The sequence below is a fragment of the Musa acuminata genome, chromosome BXJ3-10, assembly GCF_036884655.1.
Source record: "Musa acuminata AAA Group cultivar baxijiao chromosome BXJ3-10, Cavendish_Baxijiao_AAA, whole genome shotgun sequence".
NCBI lineage: Eukaryota > Viridiplantae > Streptophyta > Magnoliopsida > Zingiberales > Musaceae > Musa > Musa acuminata.
In genome coordinates this window covers 22,984,158-23,009,795 of record NC_088358.1, presented here as the reverse complement: position 1 = coordinate 23,009,795, position 25,638 = coordinate 22,984,158, and the positions used below count along the sequence as shown (strand labels likewise).

At 36.2% G+C, this 25,638-nt stretch overlaps 2 protein-coding genes across 8 annotated transcripts; both read right to left on the bottom strand.

Annotated features, from left to right (window-relative positions):
* Positions 1-51: 51 nt before the first annotated feature.
* LOC135651676 (DNA repair protein REV1-like) lies at positions 52-19,876 on the bottom strand. 7 transcript variants are annotated; one of them, XR_010501902.1, is made up of 24 exons: positions 19,592-19,875; positions 19,364-19,526; positions 18,933-19,048; positions 18,769-18,845; positions 17,627-18,093; positions 16,463-16,606; positions 16,151-16,283; positions 15,986-16,074; positions 15,832-15,882; positions 14,828-15,028; positions 12,051-12,170; positions 11,084-11,176; positions 8,430-8,489; positions 8,242-8,328; positions 8,077-8,160; positions 7,828-7,900; positions 7,415-7,483; positions 4,967-5,071; positions 4,418-4,851; positions 3,470-3,553; positions 2,824-3,383; positions 1,845-1,905; positions 824-1,086; positions 52-652 (listed from the first exon to the last, which is right to left on the bottom strand). XR_010501902.1 is itself a non-coding variant. In XM_065171970.1 (23 exons), exons 1-23 carry the CDS (start codon positions 19,753-19,755, stop codon positions 1,015-1,017), a joined length of 3,507 nt encoding a protein of 1,168 aa, XP_065028042.1. In that variant the 5' UTR covers positions 19,756-19,875; the 3' UTR covers positions 823-1,014. The 7 variants fall into 7 exon arrangements, 2 of the variants coding, with proteins under 2 accessions (XP_065028042.1, XP_065028043.1); XR_010501905.1 differs by having other exon boundaries at positions 19,364-19,510; positions 19,592-19,726; XR_010501904.1 differs by lacking the exon at positions 3,470-3,553 and having other exon boundaries at positions 19,592-19,876.
* An 840-nt stretch (positions 19,877-20,716) lies between these two features.
* Positions 20,717-24,451, bottom strand: LOC135651397 (polygalacturonase-like). The gene is made up of 5 exons (XM_065171463.1): positions 24,318-24,451; positions 21,614-21,761; positions 21,473-21,529; positions 21,136-21,306; positions 20,717-20,929 (listed from the first exon to the last, which is right to left on the bottom strand). The coding sequence occupies exons 1-5, from the start codon at positions 24,449-24,451 to the stop codon at positions 20,717-20,719; spliced, it is 723 nt and encodes a 240-aa protein (XP_065027535.1).
* Positions 24,452-25,638: the final 1,187 nt, after the last annotated feature.

Genomic DNA, 25,638 nt, shown 5'->3' with positions numbered 1-25,638 from the left:
TACAAGTCCACAGGCTCACACAGGCTCACAACGACCAAAACAAATGATGACTTATCAGATATCTTCTTCATATGTTGCCTCTATCGCCTCATTTTGGTCCCCTCTGCTCTTATTTACTTTACATGACTGTACATGCTTTCCGAACAACTATACTTGCAATTGCTACTTAGTAATTTTTGGTTTTGCCTACATCTACAACTTGCAGGCATTTCCGCTTGCAGGGAACCACAGCCAAGGCTAACAGCAAGAAGCAACATTGCCCCAAGCTTAGGTCCGCTACATGAATCCTTTTCCCTCATTAATAATATAATATAAACAGTTCAGCACAAAAAACATTTGTCCTCAGTTGTATCAAACTTTGGAGACGACAAATTAGTTAGTAAGTGTCTGTCCTCTAAAATGTTTAAAAACGTAAGTTCTTGAATATATGCATCATATGTAGCCAACTTCATGTAAAAGAGGAACCGGATTTATCGGACTGTCATGACGTTGTTGGGCCACAAGATCTCACTGTGCTACTGGATACTGGTGTGGCATCAGCCAATTATCTTTCTATTTTCTTATAGAACAAACCAGGCTACCAACTGTAGTTGCTGCCACAAATAATTGACGCATCAACTATGACAGATCAACGCAATTCCTCCATTGTTTCCTGCAGAAAGGGATAATGATTAGAGTTTATTATGACTTCATGGTCCATTTTCACTGCCAATGCTTTAAAGTGTACATCTCAAGCATGCCGGTGACATCAATAGAGAATCTAGAAGAGCAATTACATAGCCTCAACAAGAAAAAAGAAGAAAGAAGAGCATTAAAAAAATACCTTTTATTTGTTACTTCATATTTTTTTGGATCACTCGGTATCTCACTGCCAGGCATATATACATTATTAAAACCAAGAAGTGCTTGCTATGTACAAAACCAAAATTTTATCTGTGAACCCCCCACAAGGACCAAGCATCAATGTCAAGATGCAGTGAACCCTGAAGTACAATGGTTCAACAAACAGCAATTTCATTCTTCACCAGGCTTTTCACGAATAACAGAAAGCCGTAATTTTCCTCCGTAGATCTCACTCATGGAAGCCTGACATTCATGGTTAAGATGGAATGTAGTTAAATCAATATCATATGAATTGATGTGGGTGGATATAAAAGAACATTTGCAAACAAATCAGTTTGAACAACATAAAGAGCAAAAGAATTTAACAGAATGCACTGGAATCAATAAGAAGCCGCATGCTAACAGTGTACTCCACATGCTGATCACCTCAACATATAAGTATGAAACAGCAGCTTCATCACAATGGCGTTATACAATAGAAATAAGCTAATTTTCCAAAAGTAATAAGCTGGGTGATTGATAGCAGAGGTACCAAGTGTCAACTTATCTTATCAGATTATTAATTAAAGTTCAATTTCATTAAATTCAGATAGGTCACAATATTTATTCATTTGGTGCCACCTCCAAGCTAGCAACCCCCAAGATAGCCAATAATAATCGTTGGGGGATGGAATTTTGGTTCTTCCTCTATATTCTAAAAGTCTTGTTCTATGCCTTACCTGCCTGGTTGGCCTGAATCTAGGCTGAGGACTATAAAGCCCCATCCTGGCACAAGTCAGACCATAGTCTTGTGGCTTATTACATCTATATTCAATTCCAAAATCAAATCCAAATCTTTCATGGTCCCAACCTACCTACACTTTCTTTCTAACAGATAGCACTAGCCATGAGAAGGAGTTAGTGAAACTTTTATATTATACTCCAATATTTTAAGACGAAGCACAAGACAAATAGTGTTACTAGAATCAGTTGAGGGACCATGTAACTTTCAAAGCATTTACCTGAAAAAGAGGAAGTGTACTGTTGTATACTCGCAATAACAACTTTGACACCGTAGAAAACCTGCAACAACCAATAATGTACGGATGGGGAGTCAATAGATCAAATATTAGAAGCAAAACACAAGTGAAAGCAAAATTTGGCAGCCACCTAAAAGCCTTAATGATGTATCGAATCATAATAAGAGAAGGTAGTTTAACAACTCACAAGAAGGAATGCTGTGCCAGACAGCACAGATCCACACAATCTACCAAAGATACCAAGGAATGCTGTGACATTGGACATGTATGCATCACACAGTATGCATGGTGCAAAAACAGTTCTAGTCTCAAACTTTGTAATGAGCGTGGAATAATAGGCCACCATTCCGACATCATTACCTTCAATGATACATTAGCATACTAGGTTAGGGCTCTGGCTGTCAAGGATATGAAAGGACAGTCCCTACTCCCAAGGGCATCAGACTGATTTTTGTAAAAGGTCATACGTGAACATATCAGCATAGCCTTTGAAAAAATACAGGGTGAAGACTTAAAAGTACAGAGTAAAATTATGATGTGTTGGTTTGATAGCAAAATATAGACTGCACTGGGCTATGACCTATTCAATAAAGGGATTACATACAAATGATTCTTCTTGTGGATTGGAATATGTGTAAGCTTCTGACCTTGATTGAAGAAACTCTCTTTCAAATTGGGTCTCACACCAAATTCCATATTGTACAAAAGCAATAGATGTTTAAACGCCAATTGTACCAGGAATCTTGCATCTATCCTCATCAAAGTGTATATCATATTCTATTAACTGGATATGTAAGCATGAAGGCACTTATCAAACTCTTTCATTTAAGTTAAAGTCAAGAATGCTTTGCAGCACAGATACAACAAGGATGGCTAAAACATGATAAGCATTTGAATATGGACTGAAAATATAGTTAAACAGAAAAACTAATCTTCATAAGGAGTTAAATAAGACTCATACCGTTTCAGAAAACAAAAGCAATTGTAAAGCTCCTCCACATCAGATCCAATCTTTAGAACAATATACTGTGAAATAACCTCATGCAAGCTATGAAGTGCTTCATCACATTCTTCACAACTTGACTCAGAAACTGATGAAAGCAATGGAGTTATAGACTGAAGAATAGAAGAGAGAAGAATATCCTTGCCAGATTCGGCATACAACATAGCAATTGCATTCAAAAAGTAGCTGTTGCTTATCTTGAATTTCTCCACCCAAAATGGTGGACTGCCCAACCAAAGATATGATTTGGTATACCATGGACTGGAATGTTTAACACTGTTTGGAACATCAAACCCAAAAGGAACATCCTTACATACTTTTATTTTCCTGTGAACTGGAAGGAAGCCACATATATCAGCCTTTACATCTTCAGGCAACTGTTCCAGAACTGAAGCATCTGCTTGGCTAAGCAATGCAGGCATTAACTGTTGTGGCCCCATGGTTGAGGTAATATGCAGCTCGTTTAATCTTGAGCAAGAATTGTGTGATTGAATTTTCAGACATGTTCTCTCCACAGACTTAACAAAAGTCAAATGAAGGATCAAAATGTTAGTAATCCCACAAGCAAATACAACCTGGAATAGCTAAAACAGAAGATATGCACCTTCACATTTTCTAATACAGAGACTTGCGCCTTCTTATTTGGATTCTTACTTCTACAAGGATCAACTGTTTTTGGATTCAAAGTCTGGGATGGTCAAGAAAAGAAACACAATAACCAATAAAGAATAAAAAGGACAACCAGCATTCTGGCAGTTCAATTTTCTACAGTGAAGCATATTTTTATGGACACATCTAAAAGGAACTCATTCAAGACAATTATTTCATCTGTTATACAACATGGCTGAAATGTTTCAGTCAGCATAATCTGAACTTAGAATGAAACAGCAGATTAAAAGATCTAGTTTTCTCAAAGAACAGTAATCTCTTGCAAAAGTCTGCAACTAAACAAGAAAAACCCAGAATTATAAGAGAAAGCAAAAATTAAGTAAATCAGCAAAAACGCTTTTTAAATAATATATCTTCAGCACAAACACTAAAGATACTATTGGTTTTTCCATTAAATTTCCCCAGTGATTTGATTAGTCTGACAATATTTCTGTGCATTCAATAAAACATAGCACCAACCAGAATAGAACATTCCCGAAATCCCAAGAAAAGCGGAAAAGACACTACTAGATAAAGGCAACAGTATGTTGGCCAATTTCATTAAGTGGTGCAGAAAGAATATCATAGTTTGAGCAGCCCCACAAAAAGATCTCTCTGCTGCCTAATCTTTAAGGGCTAGGACCTTAGACCCAACTAAGACAGAGAATGCATGGCTGATGCTTCCACTAGAAAAATACTAGATCAATATTAGAGATAGAACCCAACCTGATACTGGGTGACCCCAAAAAAGATTAAGCTCATCAACAAAATAATAGTCGAAAACAAATTAACAGGAGAGAAAAACACAAACCATCTACACATAAGAATAAATTGAACACAAGAAAATGAACCTTTTGCTGGAAATAACATGAGTAACAGCACACTGTTGTCTGAAGACACACACCTCACGAACAGGCAGCTTCCCTTTATCTTTAGCACCTAAATCCAGTTCTGGAGAATCAACATGCCCACTAGCTATGTAACCATCAATAACATTAGTGTCCTCATTTGGCAAGGATACACTGGAGGAGCATGAGCTGCTGCGGCTACCCTTCTTTTCACTCTTCCTGATAAGATCAGAAAGTTCCCCCTCATAAATATCATCCATTTCCAATACTATATCTCTAGGAAGATCCTTAACTACATCTATATCTAGATCACATAGACGAGGCAATGCTGAGGCTCTCATTTCATAAGATCTGCAACACCTGGCATCCTTATCTGGAAGACAATTATAACCAGTATCACTATCACACAAAGACTTAGATTTCCCCAAATCTTGTTGACTTGAACCATATATGCATCTTGATTGAGGTTCCCCATTAGGCAATGGCAAACCTGTGGCAATGAAGAAGCTACTTGTAAACAGAATCAGGTAAAGAACATTAACAAAAGCAGGAGAGGTACTCTAAAGAGCAGGAATAAGAAACACAAAAAAGTGATAAGCTTTTACCTCCATTATCACACTGTTTGTCTGCACAAGTAATTTGTTCACTTTTTTTTCCAGTGTCAACCGTGGAAGAACTGAGCCACGATTCTAGTGCATTGTCCACATGCCCTTTGAAGATGACCAAGAAGCAGAAACAGATATTGCAATAAGTATCACAAATAAAATATACAAAAATGAAACAGGACTTCACATATGTGTTGATTAGTTCTACATCATTTATGAGATACATGCATAGACAAGCAAAATTTTTAAAACTTTTAATAATTTCATAAGTAGGCATATATGCACCGAATCTTAGAACCCTGTGTTGATTAGTTCTAAAAAACTAAGGTAATTCTGGTAACTTAAGTGCTGGGTGACATACAGCTAAATCTGGTTCAGAATCATGATTTTATCTTAAATTTTGTACAGAGAGAATTTACAGCTTAATTAGGTACTCCTATGTGTACCATCTAGCAAAAAGTTTCTGAAATATAAATCATGTAGAAGTGTTTTAAAAAGCATTAGGCGCCAAAAGGCGTCCGCTCGACTGAAGTGAGGCATTCTGAAATATTAAAATATAAAAATATATGATACAGTTGATAAATATGATTAACAATGCTAACTAGGGACTATTATATGGTAACAGTAGTTAACGCTTAATAATAATTAAGTATTAATAATCTACTATTAACAATATTTAATCTACTGCTAACAAGAGTTAGAGGAGAAGAAAAGAGTCACCGACAATATAACATGGGGAGAGGGCGAAGCGATGGTGACGGAGGAATTTTTGGACAATGGCAACGGTGGCAGAGGGAACTGTGCACGAAAGCTAGACCGTCGGACTCGTCCGTTGACGGTAGAGGAAGCGTCAGACATGTGCATGAACAGTGGAGGCAGTGGTTGTGCACGAAGGCAGCAGCAGGAGCAGAGGTGAATCAGGGCAACGAAGCATTTATGGGTTCGGGTCGCCCGAAGGGGGGGTGGCGGTTTACTGTTTTGCTTAGTTGCTTCGATTGAACCAACTAAGCTAATGTTTAACCGAACTAGAGTTGATCATATGGTACGATTGCTTTGCTTCATGGAAACGACCGACGCCTGGGTTCAGGCGAGCGCCCAGGTGGCACTTCACTGAACCGCGTAGCCCAACTGTGTGAGGCGCTCGAGCCTCACCTCACCTCGCCTCGCCTCACCTCACTCGAATACCTGAGCGTTTTTTAAAATCATTGTCATATAGAAGTGTGCTGGGGTTGCTATTTAGGCATTCCAAAACAAGTAGATAAATAAAGAACATAATCACCATTTATGAGTAAGAGAAGAGGGATCGTCCTGGTCTTGCTACAGATCATCTCATTGCAGAATTTTCTCAAGATTGAAAGACATGGTGCTATAATAAAATCTTTGTTCTAGTCTTGTTAGTTGACTTGGCTGATTTTCTCCATCACGTGATTGATGTTCAATTGAGTGATGCATACAAACACAGGATATGAATTTGAATAAGTATCCAAAAAATCAAATGGTAAAAGCACTTGCCTATTTTGTTGCTCCTAGCACACAACAGGTTTGAATTTAACCAACACTATGAAGTATGAACTTACTGTAGCAAAAATGTAGTGCTAGAGGGTCTTCATGGCAGATAGTCCACAGTAGGTCATATGAGTCTAAAGTGGATCACCAGTATTAAATCACAAACTTATACTATTAAAACAAAGTAAAGATTCAACCACCAAAGACCTAAATAGTTAACTACACATAAGGTTTGTGTATAATTCCTTTTTCTAAATAATGAAAAGTAGACAATATTAAAATAACATGTAACATAATAATCTACATTCTACAATCTATCAAAAATATCAATGTAAAACTAATCCAACAAGCTGTTGTAATTATAAAAATGAAGATAAGGAAGAAGGAAGAGGAATAAGAAGTCCAGAAAGAAGATAAATGTAGAAGAGGAGGACAAGGCAGTCATGGAGGAAGAGGAGGATATGTACTGGAGCAAGCCACAAGTAATGGCAAACGAGGCGCACAAACAATGGTGGACAATGAGAGCACAGGTAGTGGTGGGGGGAGAGGAGACCCTCATGTGAGCCCTAGCACATCGCACTTAAAAATAAAAGCCCAGTTTAAAGTGGACTTGGCCACACCTTCTGGTTTTACGCAATCCCCATCCTGGTCACTGGTCAGACACGTAAATGCTAATTGAACTGTATCAAACCATGCAAAATTAAAAACCTTGACAAAAAGTGTATCACTTTTACCCATATGTTTCTCATAAACCATGTAACCATATGCAGTACAATTTGTTGAGGGAAGAGAAAATAAAATGAAAAGGGAAAACGATAATTCACCGCCGTTTAGTTGCATTGTTATGGTGCTAAATAATATGATATCATAGACAAAATGTATCTCTCATTGGAGTTTACAGCATTTATATGTCCAGAATTAAATCAAAGATTCCACATATACCTTTTCTACTAATATCCGAGCTCTCAAGCTTTGTCATGTGCAAGCCAATGCCACGAACTTCCTTGACATCTATATGAGAGTACTCATAGTCACACTCTTTGACAAAAGTGCATAACAAATCAAGAAAACTATCATAAACACATGAACTTCAACTTCATTTTTCATCACCCCAATGACCTAAAATACATTGATCAAAAGAAGACATAAGAAAAAGATGTGTTATTGAGTCTTGAGAGAAACTCCAGATATGTGCAATATGTGGCCCCAAACGCGTACCAATTTGACCCAGCGTAAAGAAGAGAGACCACAATGGTTGTGGTGAGCATTGATATACACAATAGGCAAATTAAGACACTGATCTAGAAAAACTTAATTAAGACCTACCAAATCTAGAAAGCTTAATTAAGACCTACCAACATGAAAAGAAGCAAAAATCTGCTTGGCTATTCTCTGAAGTGCAACTACATTATCTGTGGCAACAGGTACCTGCAAAAGGATGAGTTACTCAAGTGTCAGGGGTGTTTGTTGTGACATGTAAAGAGAAGGCATAACACCAAAGCTAGTGAGAATCGCCAAGAGTGTATAATTATACAGCACATTGTCAAAGGCATGTCAAAACAAAGTAGCAACCTACTACTGTGTTCATTATGTCTAGTAAATACCGTAATGGACCGGCTCACACTTTCACAGTCTCCACAGCCCATAAACTTTAATGGCTCTTTTGCTCCTTTCTTTCTTTTTTTTACCTAAAAGACACACTAAAGGCGTTACAAAAACAAATCTTTAAAGCCCTTTGCATCTACAATTATTTTTGCATGGGAGAAAACCTTTAATGTAATAGCACGTCCTTGCAATCCACATCCCTGCAGCCGCAATGAGACCTCCTTGCAGAGGTTCACAAGGAAATGATGACACTGAAAATACACAAAGTAACAATATCATCAAAATGGTAATAATGCAGCAGGAGGAAAAACCTAAAGAAATAATAATCTCTAATTTCTAGCTCAAAACCCACATCTGTGAGGTTATTGAACCTAATTCCCCAATTAACTTCAGCTCCGACGGATTTTCTTTCCTGAAAATAAATGTGAATTGCGAGAAAGTCAATACATGAGAAAACTGATTGTCAAACTAGAAAGTGGCAAATGCACAATATGAACACAGCATGATAGTATTCATAGATGCCCACTGATGGTAAGCCTTCATGCCCCCACAGAGAATCATTGAAGAGATCTGCTCCGATTCTTTCTGTTCAAGTTGTACCATGGGAAATACTTATTTTTTAGTATTTTCAACACTAATCTGAGTAATTCTGACCAAGAAGAAATGAAAAACTGAAAACACAACTTGCATTAAAAAACAATTCAAATAACCACATGATAAAATCATTTAAATTCAACAAATTGTTGAACCATTGGCCATCTGCAGTTCCAGATGTGTTAACTCTGTGAAGGGAATCAGTAGTCTTTCCTTAACTCACTCTTTGAATTAAGCAATTGCTAATTAAAGGTGTGTCTGGCTGTAATGATAGAAGGTGCAGGAACTCACTTAATTGAAGTCAAATTCCAAGAACTACAGGGGTGGAAGTTAATTACTCATCGTCTGGGTGGAAGTTGAGCCAGAAGTGCATTCCATTCATTTTATTTTGTTTGTTTGTCTGCAAGTGAACCCTTGAACTATAGCTTCATACACTTTTCATGTTTGGTCAATGATATGTCCCGCAAGAAAATGAAGGTACAACCACCATTGAGAACAAAGAGTTAGATGCATTAAATCCAAGGAATAACTTACTTCAGTGTTATAAAATTTGTTTTTACTAGATCAATGACATAATAGATTATCCCTCGATATTAAGTAGAATATGTCAAAAATATTGTTCTTAAACATTTATTAATCTATTACTTAACTACTAATGATATGTTTAGCAGTTGCATTGAATTGATTTATTACTGAACTACAAGAAAAGTACATTGTCATCTATATGTTTACTAGAGAATATTAATAAAATATTCAATACTAATTTCTAATATTTAATTATCTAAATAAATTGATTAATACCCAAATAAATACTAAAAATATGTTATCCTTTACTGTTTATCAGAACATACTAGGAGATACTTATTATTAAACTATTAACAGAGAAAAATTAAATTATTAATCTGTTAGTAATATATCCATTAATCACATAAATCTAGTCTGTTGTTAATAATATATATATATATATGAGCAACATAATTTATCTACTAGTAATATATGAATGGCTGCAACCTTCATAGGGAAGAGAGAGAGAGAGAGAGAGAGAGAGAGAGAGAGAGAGAGGAGTTCAGCAACTGAAAGGATTCAACTAGCATTGGTATCAGATTTTGCCTGGATCAATGTGTATCAGGCTGTATCTACCAGTCCAGGCTTAAATCAGCATGAAGACCAGACTTTTTGCCAATTCAGTCCAATAAGCAAGGTTCAAAAGTTCTGATAGATTTGCTGCCTTTTTCAGTATCTCTTTCTCCCAATCCCAACCCACCTCGTTCCACCCATTGCTTGCCACCACCGCTCACTTGCTTGGTTGACACCACCACTCGCTTGGTACTTCTCCTGTGCTTCCTCTCCCCCTCTGAGTCTGCACTTTCCCTCCCCCTCATTCTCTCCTCTTCTCCTCCTACTCCTTAAATATAAGAACAGAAAAAAGAACTGGGATTTTTCATTCAACATTTTATGTTTTCTTTAATCAAATTTATATGTATAGGCTAATAGCAGCTTGACCTGTTGTTTCTGTTTCTGAATCTTATATGTCAGGGTAACCCTGATCATGAAATTTATTTCTTGCAGTTTTATCATGTATACCTAAAAAGTCAAAATAAATAGCGAATTTAACTAAAAAAACCAACTTGACAAGCCAGCTACTGGGGCAAATTGCCTCGTATTGTGCCAATAAGGTAACAACTGACACCAAGGAGTTCACCGAATAGAACCCCAAAACGACTGAGACCAAACATTTTCTTTCTTTTACTTTTACTCTCATTCCTTGCAGAAGTAATCAGCTAACCCAATTTTCTCTCAAGCAAATGGATCAAATAGGTATTGAACCTAAACCATGGCATCTCTCCTCATACGGGTTTGGGGTTTCCCCCACAAAGTCGTTGTATCCATCCTCGTCCACCATAGTCCCCTCTCCAAACTTGCCTGTTGTGCTGAAGTTGGAAACTTTTTCTTTATCTTTATCTGTTCAATTAGATGTTTCCCCTTAAGCACTACAATGTTGGAAGGCAAATATATATTCTTTAGAGCAGCATATACCATGACAGCCATTGTCCGCTGTCAACAGGTAGTTTCCTGTGGAATTTCTCCAAATAGCAATAAAACATGCAAAAAGCACAGTGAAGTGGTGTGAATAGAATCAAAACGAAATCACCAGGAAACAACTTAAAGTCACTATGTTATAGCAGCTTATTGGAATTGAAAACATGATACCTAAGCATTATAAATTAAGAATATTCTAAATAAAGACTACGAGACTATAAAAAATGTGAATTAGATAATAGGTTATAGAGCATTCATTATGTTATCTTTCGACATAATTTCTTTTTGAAGTTGACACAATTTCATTTGTTGTCTTTACAAAATTATTTGCAGACCATTAACTTGAATACAACATTTAAAAGCATGTCAAACCTGAACAACTTCAACTGTTCGATTATCAATTCCTCGACAATAATTCCACAACATATCACCAATTCTTATACCAAAGTCCTTCTGTAGAGCTTCCTGGAAAAGAAAACACAAACATGTAAGTTGGACGGTTCCCCATTGTAGGTTGCACCCTGAAAGTAAGTTAGATAGAGATCATTTTAGTTTTAACCAGCCTTTGATAGCAACCATATACTCTGCAATTACTGGCTGGCAGTTATTACAAAGATATTTAACTTTGGTAATAACCATGTACTCAAAACTGGGAGTCAGACCAAACAATAAAATTGTCAGGTAATAATAGAATCCAGTTCTGGCAAATGATGGTTCATCCATTGTAAGAACTAAGAACTAAGAAGCATAAAATGAGAAGGGAACTAATAAGCTGGCATCATCAGACAGGAATTAATGAGAGGCACAAAGTCATCCAAAAAGTAAAGGGATCAAGGCCTAGAATTTGTATCTCGAGTTCAGAAACCTGGCTGAACAACCTTGTCCAGATGCAAGCAACTAACTGCTTCCTCTATACGAGAAAAGACAAAAAGACATCCAAAGAAGTAACAGCCACTAGAGAAAGTGAAATGGAGGACCCAGTAAAGGATTTACAATCTCTCAAATTCTTGCTTACTATAGTGCTTCAACTAATTCAACTCTCTAGAGTGTAGACTATATCCATAAAATGCTTCAAGTTCCATGATTGTAACGATCTTATAAATTAACCGATTTTTCTATGAGGAGAGTGATAAAAATGGGCAAAATACCAAAAAAACTAAAATGTCAGATATCCTTTAGTTTTTTTACATCATGTTGACAAAATATGAATAAGCCAGTCTCAAGAACTAAACTGCATTACAAAAAAAACATAAACTTACGATTATAAAAACATATTATGACCACTAAAAACAATTAAAGATTAAACAAGGGTTATTATCCAGGTAAATGAAGAAAGAACCTTCGATATCATGTACATCTGACTACAAGTTTGAATTTGTCTGCTCTTCAGCTTCTCATATGTAGCATACCCAATGCCTGGAAGTGCCATGACAGGAAGATCTTTCAAATAGTCCTCAACCTATCAAGCATGCAATTTGATTCCACTCAGAAAAAGGTTAATCTATAAAACCAACTATCCTCATGTACATAATAGATACCACCAGGCAAAAGTAAACAAATTTAAATAACACTGAATTAGACATCGACCAGACTTTTTAGCATTGCACACAAATTCTAAAGAAGAATAACAAACATACCGCAGAACCAGATTATATGTATGATTGTATTGGGCAGTATGACAGTACCAACACTGTTCCAGGCAGTACAGGCACTGGATCGGATCATACCAATCCTGTACTGGGCAGTACAGTACAGGTCTGGTACTGGGCATACTGCCTGGTTTACACTGGTCTGTGCACTGCTAACCAATCAAATTTGTAAATATCGCCTGCATTGATTACAATCTCCTCGATTTAAGGTCTTGACACATCTTCATCAAGGCCCTAACAGAGCATAGAATCAATCCGTAACATGGTGTATTGGCTCCATACCATGGTGTGATCTCTGATCCCATCACATGTATGTCCATTCCTCTCACAATGCCTAACACAACGTCAACTTTGATACCATTTGTCACAACCCAACTTGATAGGACAACTGACCCATTAATTTCATTGACCTGAATCATTATCCCAAAATTAAGTCCAAGTTGACAATAGTACACATATCAAGCCTTTATAAATCACTTCAAGTCCTTTCACTCCTGTCCTATAGGGATAACTTGAGATGTTACAGTCCTACCTGAATACAGCATTAACATGCTTTTTATTCTACAGCAACATCTTAAACTAATAAATCTGACTGGTCTTTCTGTTAATAATTAAAAACTCTTCCTCTTCCATACACCTATCTGTCATTATATTCAAATATTTCGATAGCATCTCCCACATAAACTGCGTTGAAGAGAGTTGTGTATTAAACTTAAAGACATGCACTGATCAACTAATAGTACTAAACACCTGCTTGTTTGTGTTAAAATGGTTAGAAAAGGTAAAGGATGAAGTTTACATCCAATTTAGCTTACTAAATCGCTATTCAAGGTGAAAAGTGACATTTTATGTTCACAACTGCCTACAAGATCTTCTAAATGGACCAACAGAACCAATAGTATGTGTAATTAGACAATTCATCAGGTAATAAAAGAAACCTTAAATAAGAAATTTTTATGTGCTTATGGGAAAAAAACAAAGTGCTGATAAAACCAAAGTACGACAAATATCTTCAAATGTTCCTACTTTGAAATGAAAATATCCTCCTTTCCTGTAAAACTTTGTTAGAACTATTAAAAAACACTTGAAAGGAAAAAAGATAATATTTCATTCATAAACACAAACATATACTGATAAAAAAAAAGTATAATCTGAAATTCAAAATTTTAAAACTTGAAAAATTGTTTAGAATTTTGCAATAAATAGAAAGGAACAGCCAGCATAGTCCAAATTCCTAAAAGTTATGTTTGAAAAAATTATTTTGATAATACGCTTTGACCTATATAAAGGTAAGAAGTCAATTCTTATGTGAATCCACAGTTCCTAACATGAAAAGCTATATTATTATAATCTAATCAATGCAAGTTCATAGGCTTGCCTCCTTTCTGCAAAATTAACAGCACTCTCATGTTCGGAGATACAACAAACCAAAAGCTCAAGTCTCCTCACCGTAACATGATCTGTTGACACAGATATGGATTGTCCTTTCAACACCCAAAAATAATAGAAGAATAGTAAGAGAAGAGAAAAAAATATTAAGGAATCTGGTGAAGGGGTCTACAATTGGGCCTATAAATAGCTGAAAGGAAGAGGACTTCAAATTTACTAACTTCTAATAACATAAAGTTTCAAACAGAGATGAAGCATACATCTTAACAAATAAAAATATGCAAGAATCATAAATAAGTGAATGACTTGAAAATTTTAGGATCTTCAAACTTCAAAGAGGAAACCAAAATGCTAATAACAGGAATAAGAGGAATCAATCAAAACCTATCATGGAATCATAGCAACACATAAAATATTTATCCTTCTTTGATGGGCAAAAAACCAAGAGAAAATCCAGAACATACATACCTATAATGTGTAAAGACAAAAGGATAACAGTCAAAGGAAAACCATAAAGTGGATGATTTAAAAACCATGCTCAACAGTGATGAGCAAGTTCTGAGTTATTAAGGTATTAAATTTTGCAGGAATACTGACACTATCACAGGCATTAGGTAGCAACAATGGCCATCAGAAACCTTTTAGTAGTTATGGTCGAACAAACAGTACACTAATTTATCCAGCAAATACATTCAACAAAGAAAGCAAAAATCACATCCCTAAAGAAACAATTTGGCTTTATGATATTGCAACAATCTACTCCCCAATGTTCAAGGGGGAATTCAAAGTGCAACTGCCTGCAAAAGAAGCATCAAATTTGAGGTAGACTGGTAAGCGAATGCGACCAACCTAGATTGGTCATGGCATAATCAAGAACTAAGATTCGACAAAAAGTAGAAAAGAAGCTGAGCAACTTAGCTCCTAACCTGTAATTTTTTTTTTTGAACTAGCAAAAGCAAAAAAAGAGAAGTACAATAATATCCTAGAATTGCTACTCATTTATGCAAACCTCAGCATGAAATTTGAGATTGAACAAGAACCACTTAGCATGCACTATAGTGTCAGAGTCACACCTCACCTTCTCAGATGGAATGAATCGTTGGCCATTTGGTTTAGCAGATCTAGTAGCCAAATAAGCCAGAAGCAAATTTCCAGCAATACCTGCACTGGCTGTGCAGCGGGTGGTATCTTCGATCTCCTTCCTAATCATTGATGCAATTTCTTCAGGATCGTCGTCACATCCTGTCACATCCAAAAATGCTTCATCACAGCTTAACGCCTGCATTTTCCCATCAAACATTGTTTTAGGACAAAAAATTTAACAAGAGCAAAAGATAGAGAGAGAAAAAAACTCTAGGATTGTTGTACCATCCGAAATGGTACAAAACGGGTTGTACATACCAGTCCGGCCATGGGTTGGTACATGGACCACCCTCATTTTGAACAGTCAAGTCCAGTTCAATAAAATATAAAAAAAATCAAAAATAGCAGTGGGCCCACCCAACTCGGCATTAAAAAAATCCTCAAATAGAAATTAGGGCTTGCAAATGCGAGCCCTCTTCTCGCGTTCAACACTGTTGCCATCGCTGCTGCTGCTACTTCTCCTCTTCTTTCTTCTTCCTCCTCCTCCACCACTTCTTCTTCCTTCTTCTTCTTCCTCCACCGCTTCATCTTCTTCCTTCTTCCTCCTTGTTCCTCCACCACCCCTTCCTCTTTTCCCTCTTTTTCTTCCTATCCGAAACACCAGTACATTCCAGTCACTGAAATGGGTCCAGTACTCAAAACAACGATCCTTGAAAAAAACAGTTAGCTTTCTTGCTAAAACAGGCAACCCAATGCATAAAGTTCCTCCATATAGGGTCAAAAGAGAATCAATATATACAGTCTTAACCCTGTAAGTAGATGACTCACCAAAATCTCAAAGATGCAAGGTTATTATGGCACCAAAGGTTGCCCTCATTTAGCTTTCTTGTAATCATATTATTAATTTTTCTGTCAGTTGGGACTCAAAAGTCACATTGCAAGATACCCCCTAACATTTTTCATATTAATATATGTTAACTAGAAAGAGGTAACATGCACCTGAACTTTGCTGCAGTGTTTATGCAATATACTATAAAACTGCTCAGCTACCTGCAGAACACTAAAGAAAGATGTGGAAGGAGGTTCAAAAACATTAAAACTGACAAGTGTAAAGTTTTATGATAACAGAATCAATGTGAAGAAATGCATATACCTCTTCATAAGCCTCAAAGTCATAAGGCAAGATAACAAGATGAGGGCAGCAAGCCTTGGCATCTCTGACAAACGTCCCAGCCTTCACTCCTGAAATCCAAAACATAAATTGTGCTTTACAACAAAGAGTATGCCACACTAAGATGTATCTCTTATAAAACTTCACCATAATTTCTTGCCACATAATTTGCAGAGGATATTTCAGCTGTTCCTCTAGGATTGTTCGAGTGGCACACTGCTACAGGCTTATCTACCAAGTCTGGGAAGTTTCTTATGATCACTGATACAAAAAAGCAGTCCTGAAAAGGAAAAATAAAATATTTTAGTACACAAGTAAACATGCAGGCAGAAACAGCAAGTATGATTCAGCAAGAGCGCCATTAATATGGACAAAAACATTTGAAGCAAAGACCACAGACAAACATTATCATCATTATTATGTCAAAAAAAAATCTTAGTAGGTGAAGATGAAAATTACCATATCTACATGTATAATTGAAGCTTTCTGCTTGGTCACACAACAATTGGTTTTCTCATTGCTGCTCTTATATCCAGTGAGCAAGTTAGAGAAACGCTTTCGATATCGATTTCTCCAGGTTCCAATGAAATGCAGCCTAGAGCTCTGAAGTACCAAATGGTTAGATCTGAACTGAGTAACAAAATTCTTATCCAGTGAGTGAGTGAAAGGAAGAAAGAGGCAATAAAACTAACAGGATTCTTGTCCAAATTAAAAAAGAGAGAGTCAGGGAGAATATCAATATATCAATCATATATATCTTACACACACTAGATGTATAATTTAAGAAAATGACAGTTTAACAGATACTAGTTCGTTTGAGATGATATAACAAGAAAAATAAAATGACTTCTGGAACACTAGCATGAAAATATTACCCAAATATCTGGTGTGCAAAGAACAAGTATACAGCATTCAAATAATTATAAAAAAATACCTACTAAAGAAGCCTTGATGCATCAAAATAGCCAACTGTATGGAGAAAGGAGTGATCTATAAGGTCTCAGATTAAGCTAACAAATTAAGTTATAGAATCCCAAATTCATGCTTACATTAAGATTTTTATAAGAAAAACTTGCACATAGAGTGCACCATTATTGATGAATTGACTAAAGAAACTCAGTACATGACAAGAGAAGCTTAATAAGCAGGAGTAATAGTAATATTAAAAGAAAAACTCCATTTCACCTATAAGACAAGAACCAAAACAATATATATTTACTTAACAATGACGAGAAAGATTCACATATCCCGTAATCAACTATGCTCTCAAGAGCTATCTAACCATTTTCTCCTTATTTAGGATGAATCTGCCATTAAATATCACTCAAGTACCATCTAAATGGGCATAATATCTGCTAGAGCTTTGGGACTTCCAATAATATTCTTCAGTTCTCAATTATGAAGAAACATGATTAAATTGAAAAAAAAAACTAATGGTCTATTAAACATCATCAAACTTTGAAACTAAAACAGGAAGAACACAATGAAAATATCAACATGTTCAAAGATATGATGTGACACTTATACAGCACATGTAGCAAAGCTATATAGAAAAGAAAGGTTATAAAGCTTTGAAGAGACAAATAAATGAACATTACAAGCAAATCAGTCTTGTTTTATTACCTTGAAGTAGTTCTCCACGAAGTTTGGATCTGTAAGTGTTGAGTGTACCTGATTGGAAGCTCCTATGCAATTTACACTTGAATCCAAAGATTCATGTATTTTTTGATGGCCCATGTAACTCTTATTAATCATACTTAAAGGAGTAGGAATGACACCAGATGCAGGTGGAACACTAAACTTGACCTCCAGATCAGTTGATTCTGGGTTTGCATTTATCTCTCCATACAATTTTTCAACTTTCATGCATTCCAACTCTTCACTGGCTTGGCCACTGGGCCCATCGCATCTAAAACATTGGCCCTCTGGAGGTAATACTAATTGCTTAGGATCCACATCAATTTTCACATCATGATTAACAGTAGTTCTAGCATCATTACAGCTTGAGATGTCCTGGTGATGAAAGTAAGTTGAAAGTTTCTGTTGTTTGCAGGTTCCATTCACAAGCCCCCCAAGTTGATAAGGAGCACCTTAAGAAAAAATGAAAAAGGCACAAAAAGTCAGAATCAATAACTTGTCAACTAAAACAATAAGCACCTTGTCATTTTAGTATATAATAATGGAATGCATCTTTTATTAGTGTCCTATTTTCTCTTCCTTCTAATTAGATAGAAGTAGATATTTTGATAACTACTTCCATAGCCTACTGTGCAGCTAAACCAATAGATAAATTCAGGAGTCCTGCAGTCTATTAAGCAAATAAACCAATATAGAAATTTTATAATTTTGCACCAATAATGAATCAATCTTACTAATATTGATTGTTGAAAGGACGATCCATACATAATAATAACTTGAATTTAATGATTCAAGTATTCAATATACCCAATCAAGTCATGCTTAAAGTTGGCAAACAAACCAAGGTATGCAAGTGAGTAAACCACAAAAGAAGACCTTGACAACACCTATAGTGATAGAAAACTATGCTTGAGATATATTATAAGACTATATACAGCTAAAAAATAAGAAAAATGACAGAAAATCTCTAAAGAACAATGTATGTAAATTTAGGCCTTTGCACCTACAGCAACAGTTTTCCATTGCTGTTCTCTAACAATGTACCATAGGCATCCCCCACATAATCAGTTGAAAATAACTGCAGACTGAAAGACAATAAAATCAGAATGCATGGGGAGAAAACTCACAACTCAAAAGCCTATTAGCTGCCAGACAATCCAGCACCCACTGAGGTCTCACAACAGGCAGTCCATGGCTGAATGCCCTAAGCCAGAACAACCCAAACACGATACTCAGGGGGGAGCAAATTAAAAAAGATGGTGCAAAATTGACTAGAAAGACTTGTTCACACCGAAGGTTTCTCATTTTACTATCAGGTAGATTGCCACAAATGATATGAGTCACAGTATGCTTCGAGAAGTAATTCTCGAACCGCCCACCATGCTTCAGCATATACCCCCTCAGTTCCTGATAAGCAATTTCACCAACTCATCACAACAAATCACCAAACAGTACACCTTACAACATTAACATCAGTTGAGAAATGGGGATAAGTTTTAGTCATTTCCAAACCATCTTACAGCGAAAGCTAAAGCCTGCGACAGGATTTACAATTTTTTGCATCCCTTTCACGTGTGTCCCAATAAATTTGGAAGGTAAAAGACTGAATAGCTGGTGATTTGAACATAAAACCTTCCGTTTTGATAAATGCTAACACTTCAATTCAATTCTTAATATAATGATAGCCCACTTTAAACATTTTTATTGGAGAAAAAGAAGAACCTGACTGGACGGAATGGTAAGTCCATCAACGAAAATGGAAACCCCATGGAATATTCCCTTATCATCGCCGGAGTCAGCATGGCCGCTGCCAGCGCCGAGGGACGAAGTGGTCGCGTCTGCTTGGAACTGGGCCCGCAGCTTCCGGTTCTTCTCCACCATGTAACTACAAGAAGGGTTAAGCCCAAGAAAGAACGAGAAAAAGAAGACGAGGAATAAAGTATAGAATACCTTCGAAAGTCGGAGAAAGGGGACTTGGTCTTCGAGCGGAGAGGCCTTTGTGGGTTTGTGGTGGGAGGGTTTCTGCTCCTCTTGCGGGAGTCACCAGAGGGAGCGGAGGAGGAGGGGAAGGCGGCGGCGTTGGAGGCGGCGCGCGATGAGGATCTCGAATTCATGGCGTAGAAGGGACGGCGGAGGAGACGGCCGATCGCCGGAGTTTTCTCGTCGTGGTACCGGGTTGCTTCGGCTGGAAGCTTCTGATTCAGATCGGCCAGGGGCGGTTTGGTATTTTAACCGCCATTTCATCTCCTTACTTCTGGCCCTCAGCGCCCGAATTAAAGGCCCATTCGAGCCCATTATAGGATTCATGGACTGAGCCATTAGTGCACGTGTGCGATGGTAGCCACCTGACGGTGGCAGAACGGATATTCCAACAATCACTAGGAATTAAAGCTGCTTGTTGTGTTTAGGTGTTTGATCATATCTCCATTAATAATGATATTATGAAATAAAATATAAAATAAAATACAAATACAGCAAGAAAAAGAGTTATTGTTGGAGCGGCAAATGCATTTGACCTCTTGTGATTCTCAGTAGCAAGATTCGCAATACCGTACCATACCAGTATTTCGACCTGGGCTCGGTATCGATACGGTACGGTATATCGAGCGGTACACTCAGGTGTACCGAGCACTGTAGCACTGCTACAATGCGGACCGGTACCAAGCGGTCCGCGTACCGTTGGCCTGTCAGATCGGAACATACCGTCTATATCGGACGGTACGAATCGATATGGCAGACATTGCTCAGTAGTCTTATCGAGACTAAAAATGAATTGTACATCATATTCTCCATAGAATACTATCTTTTACTTCTTCCAGCTCGGTTTATGAAAGAAGAACCGATTACATCTATCGTTAGTATGAGTATGATAGCGCATGCTCTGAATTAGAAGCCTATCACTCTTCCTCTTCCTCGGACCAAAACGAAAGAACATCAAAAGTTCATAGTGATGATTAGGTTAACTACTAAGCAAAGCATGCAGAGTTTTCGCTCTTACTTCTTTCAAACAAAGATCAAGATCTCATCAATTGCATCATAAACTACAAAAATGACTCCAGTAAGAGTCTTTGTATATTACGCACACAGATTTAAACTGTTGGCGATCTTTACTCTCTTCGAATGAGTGACACAAATCCCATCAGTGTTCGGAATCTCATCCGAAGTAGTGATGGTCGGATGAGATGCATCTGCGCCAGTACGTTTCTCCAAAGATATGTGCATTCGTGGGCTATCCATCACTTTCAGATTCTCCACCCTCAAATTCTTGCACGAGTTAAAGCTCAGGGCCTTCCTCAAGAACAGAATTCATCAGACTTAATATAGGGTTCATGCATGAGCATCTCTCTATTCATTTCCTACTAACAAAGGAGAAGATGAAAGACGAAAGAAAGAAATCGCACGTACCGTCGGCGCACTGATGCATGGCTGACATGAAAACACGAAAAAGATCAGCGTTTCAGGGAAGAAGGTTGAAGTCTGATTTGTGTGCTCACCATAGATTCATCCACCTTGCAGGAGCCTCTCCACCATATCTTCCCATTGCCATTGATGGTTCCACCACCTCGAACAGTGACGTTTTCGATATTACTGAGGAGTATCCAATGCCTGGAGTTCCTGCCACCCCATTCCTTTTGGTTCCTCGACGCTTCGAGTGTCCCCATGATCTGATCAGATAAGCAATGAGACCATTTTATCATCCTTGCAGTACTGTGTGTTAGGGTTTCAACTGTGATGGATAACGCATTAGAATTCACAGTGAATGAAACTTGAGATTTGCAGGGGTCTTTAAAAGGTAACAGGCTTGAGGAGATAACGTTTGTTCTTGGGTACCAACAGAATGGATCGAGTAGATGATGAGCCAGCTTTCTTCCACGCCTTCTCAAATGCCTGCAAAGCATAACAATTACAATACTTATAACTAAATGCACTACAAGAACTAATTTGAGATGGTGATGGAAGTCGAGTTAACACCATGAAAGTAGAAGCTACATCTCCCTTGGCACCGTAGTCTTGAACATTCACCACCTTCTGTGTTGAATCAGAGGAGCATTTCATGACGGTGGTGTTGAGTCTCTCTCCTTCAAGGGAAGCCATGGTGGAGTTCTCTTCCAAATGGGTGCTGAAACGATGGAACTTATTTGACAAAAGCATGATAACCAAAAGGAAGAAAAATGTCTATGGCGCATGTTCAGTAACGTGGATGAGAGGAGAGACAAAACCTAAAATGTTACTACAAAGATATGTCTGGACGTGGGAATTGAATACGTAGGGAAAAAACTTGGGTTGCTTCATGGTAGGGGAAAAAAAAAGGTGGGGGGAGTAACACCAAAACCAGATGCAGGCAAGCAATATTAAGCTAAAATAATAAAATCGAAGATCAAAATCAACTAAAATAATAACACCAAAATATAACATGATAAAACCGTAGAGAAACATCAATCGTTGGTAAAATAAGATTATGCAAAAGGTGACTATTTTTTTTTTTTAATCTTTAACTAAAATAATAAAAAATAAGAGATTATAATTTGACAAACAGGTTGGAATCACATCGGACTAATTCAAATGTCAACATAGTTCAAACCCTTAGTAAAGTGGGAGGTTCAAGTCCTAATAATGCCAAAATATTGAGGAATAGTCAATGACATCTCAATCAATCTACTCGATGTGATTCAGATCTATGTGCATAAGTTGAACGAGATATCGTTGAGGTATTCTTGAGGTAGCAACATCAACATTCTCCGAGGGATCTACATAAGGATCGAGATCGAGAGAGGGTCTCATGACTTGATCCCTTTGACAATCGAGTTTGCTCGAGGTAGAAAACTAGAATAGTGAAGATAATGAAATAATAAAATTATGATCTCGATTGCTATGTTATAAATGACCTTTTTGTATTTAGTAAAAGAAAAAAAAATATTCCATGAAACATTCTCAAAAAGAGAGTCGAAAACTATCCCCTTTGATGTCTTATCAATGAAGGCTTAAGGGAGATAATTTATAACCACTCTTTTGAACTTATGATTATATGGGTGAATAAATAAGCAAGCCTTATCCTAGAAGTTGATTGGGCTACCATTTATTATTATGTGTCATATGACAATTGATCCCGATATTCCTCAATCAACTAATGTTTAATTAGTTATAATTTTGTAATGCATACTAACACTCGAAGCAGCCTCAGTTTTTTTTCTATATATATATATATAGAAGGTGGTGAATGTTCGAGACTATGGTGCCAATGAAGATGTGGCTGATAAAATTAATTTAAATAATTAGGATTAGATAAAGTTTTAGATTAAAATAAATAAATGAGAATGAGAAAATTTATTAGGATATGAAAGATTTTTTTTATTTAAAAAATTTATACTTTGTCTTTTAACTAATATAAATAGATGTTCTTGGATCAATCTAAAATACTATAGATTGGAATTACTCAAAGTTCCTTCTAAGAGGCAAATAAGTATGGTATCACAGCATGATTTGAAGAAGATCAACATGAGTACATTGATTAAAACAAGAAAGGAAGACTAGTAGATCTAGAAAAAAAATAAACGATAAGCATCAAAGTAAGTGTTCAGAAACAAGATGGTAATTATTGGAGGAAGTGTTTATAATCAAATTCTTCTCATATTCAAAAGTGATAATTATCAATTTTGTGTCATTAAGATGAAAACTCTATTTATTTCATAAGAATTATAAAATTTAGTAAAAGATAATTTTGTTGAGTATGATCTATAGGATCCTAATATTATTAAAGATTAAAAAGAATAAATGAATAAGAATATGCAGAAAGATGCAAGAACCCTCTATATACTACAATAAACAATAGATAAATCCTTATTTTCTCGAATCATGATAGCATCAATATCAACAAAAGCTTAAAAAATATTAAAAAGTGTGTTTAAGGGTATAGACAAGGTAAAAATTTTAAAGATTTAAATTTTTTGACATGAATTCCAAACTCTTATGATGAAAGATTCTGAATCTATTACTATTATTGATTGGGCAAGAGTATGTTAAGAATATGTTAAATAGTTTGGATTCTAAGAATTCTAATAGTTCTTCAAAAAAAAAAAGATAGATCAACTAAAATCTACTACTACAACAAATCTAATATTAGAATGATAATGGAGAAATTCAAATGGACTATTGCATTTGACTTGCCAATATTTTTAAAAAAGTTTTGGCGAAAGAATTTTTTTTTTTTTCGAAGATAACTACAAGTTATAACTATTTTGAATTAAGGGAGTATGATAAGATTAATTCAAATAGTTAGGATTAGATAAAATAAAAGATTAAAATTAAAATTAAAATAAATAGATGAGAGTGATAAGATTTATTAGAATATGATAGATTTTTTATTATTTAAAAAATTGTACTTTTTCTTTTAGCTAATATAAATATGTGTTTTTGGAAGTACTATTTCTTTCTTTTATTTATTTTTTCCTAAAATTCTCAAGGAAAGCTAACAGTAGCTTCTGATCTCATGGTGTTTACTCTAATTTTATCACCATCTCAAATTACCTTCAGTTCTTGTTGTGCAGTTCAGTAATAAGCATTGTACTTCTTATACTTTGTTGGCATTTGAGAAGGCGTGGAAGATTGCTTTCTCATATTCTATTCCATCCGATTTCTTGGTACTCAGTAACAAGCGCGATCTCCTCAAGCATGTGACCTTGAAAGGCCCCTGCAAATGGACACCCCATGGAATGTTCCCTTATCATCGCCGGAGTCAGCAGGGTTGCCGCCAGCAACGAGGGACGAATTGGTCGCGTCAGCTTGGAACTGGGTCCGGTTCTTCTCCCCCATGTAAACTACGAGAAGGGTTAAGCGCAAGAACGAACGAGAAGAAGAAAAGGAACAAGGCATATAATACCTTCCAAAGTTGGCCAAAGGGGAGTTGGTCCTGAATAAAGGATAAAAAAAAGAAGATATATATTTTTATCTATCATAAAAAAGATAATAATCATCAATTCAATTCAATTTGGATCTTCCTTGTACCATAAAAAACTTTAATATATAATCCCTCTAGCACTATATTACAATATTACAATGATCATAAGGAATTAGAACTTCCTATTGTGTTTAGGTATTTGTCCTAATTTTTAAATAAATATAAATACGATGATGATTTCGTAATAAGTTAATATAAATTAATATGAGATATGAAAGAGAGTGATGAATTAGAGTAATCTTAATTAAAAAAATGGTTCGCGTTCTAATTCATACATGGACCGACGAATTAAAAATATTCACACGCCGTTAAAGGCATATGAAATGTGAAGATTGAATTATTATTGTATTTTCCTATTGATATTTGGTCAATGTCAATGTCACTTGTTCATGGTGGAAACAGCAAAGTGTGAAGCTAGTTTAATGAGCAATGTGACATGGGGTGTTTTCTACTGTGTGATGATGAGTTAGTGTCACAGATTGATGATTGTGATACCACTTGATGCATTATATATCTTGCATTGCACTCAGCATCAACAGAAGATTATGCATGTTGTTCTACAGCAGTCTAAATTTGACTTGCAGGACTCACTGGAGGAAACTTGAAGTTGCCACCTGATGCAATCACCTGTCAGTCTATTTCCCCAATCCTGCTATCGAAGTCTGTGGAGATGGATGAGACATGAGATCGATAGGTTCATCTTGTAGAATCCTTTGTCTTGAATGTGTCTGATATATTGATTACACAGGAAGATGAGTGATCCATCTTTACTACCGAGGGTGAGAAGAAAAATTAAAAATCCAGATAGAAATCTATTAGAGATCAACAACTTAATATGATTCGATAACTTATATAAGATTTAATATGATTCGATAACTCTCATTTGTATTCATGAAAAAAATTAAAATTTGTGTTATGTGAGATTAATTGCGAACATTGAGTTATCCTGAATGAAACATAGATTTTCTTATAGATTTTCTCACATAAATCCTAAGAATTTATATGATAATTTTGAATTCGAAGTTACTATTAAGGGCGAGAA

Bases quoted from the DNA above. Each gene is read 5' to 3' on its own strand.
- LOC135651676 (XM_065171970.1), bottom strand. From the start codon at position 19,755: ATGAATTCGAGATCCTCATCGCGCGCCGCCTCCAACGCCGCCGCCTTC. The intron at 8,161-8,241 runs GTTTTCTCCCAT...TGTGTCTTTTAG, and splicing joins GACGTGCTATTACATTAAAG to GTAAAAAAAAGAAAGAAAGG. The intron at 5,072-7,414 runs GTATATGTGGAA...TCATCTTCAAAG, and splicing joins CTCGGATATTAGTAGAAAAG to GGCATGTGGACAATGCACTA.
- LOC135651397 (XM_065171463.1), bottom strand. From the start codon at position 24,451: ATGGGGGAGAAGAACCGGACCCAGTTCCAAGCTGACGCGACCAATTCG. The intron at 21,762-24,317 runs GTCACATGCTTG...CCATCGTTTCAG, and splicing joins ATTTGCAGGGGCCTTTCAAG to CACCCATTTGGAAGAGAACT. The intron at 21,530-21,613 runs GTGTTAACTCGA...TATGCTTTGCAG, and splicing joins ATGTAGCTTCTACTTTCATG to GCATTTGAGAAGGCGTGGAA.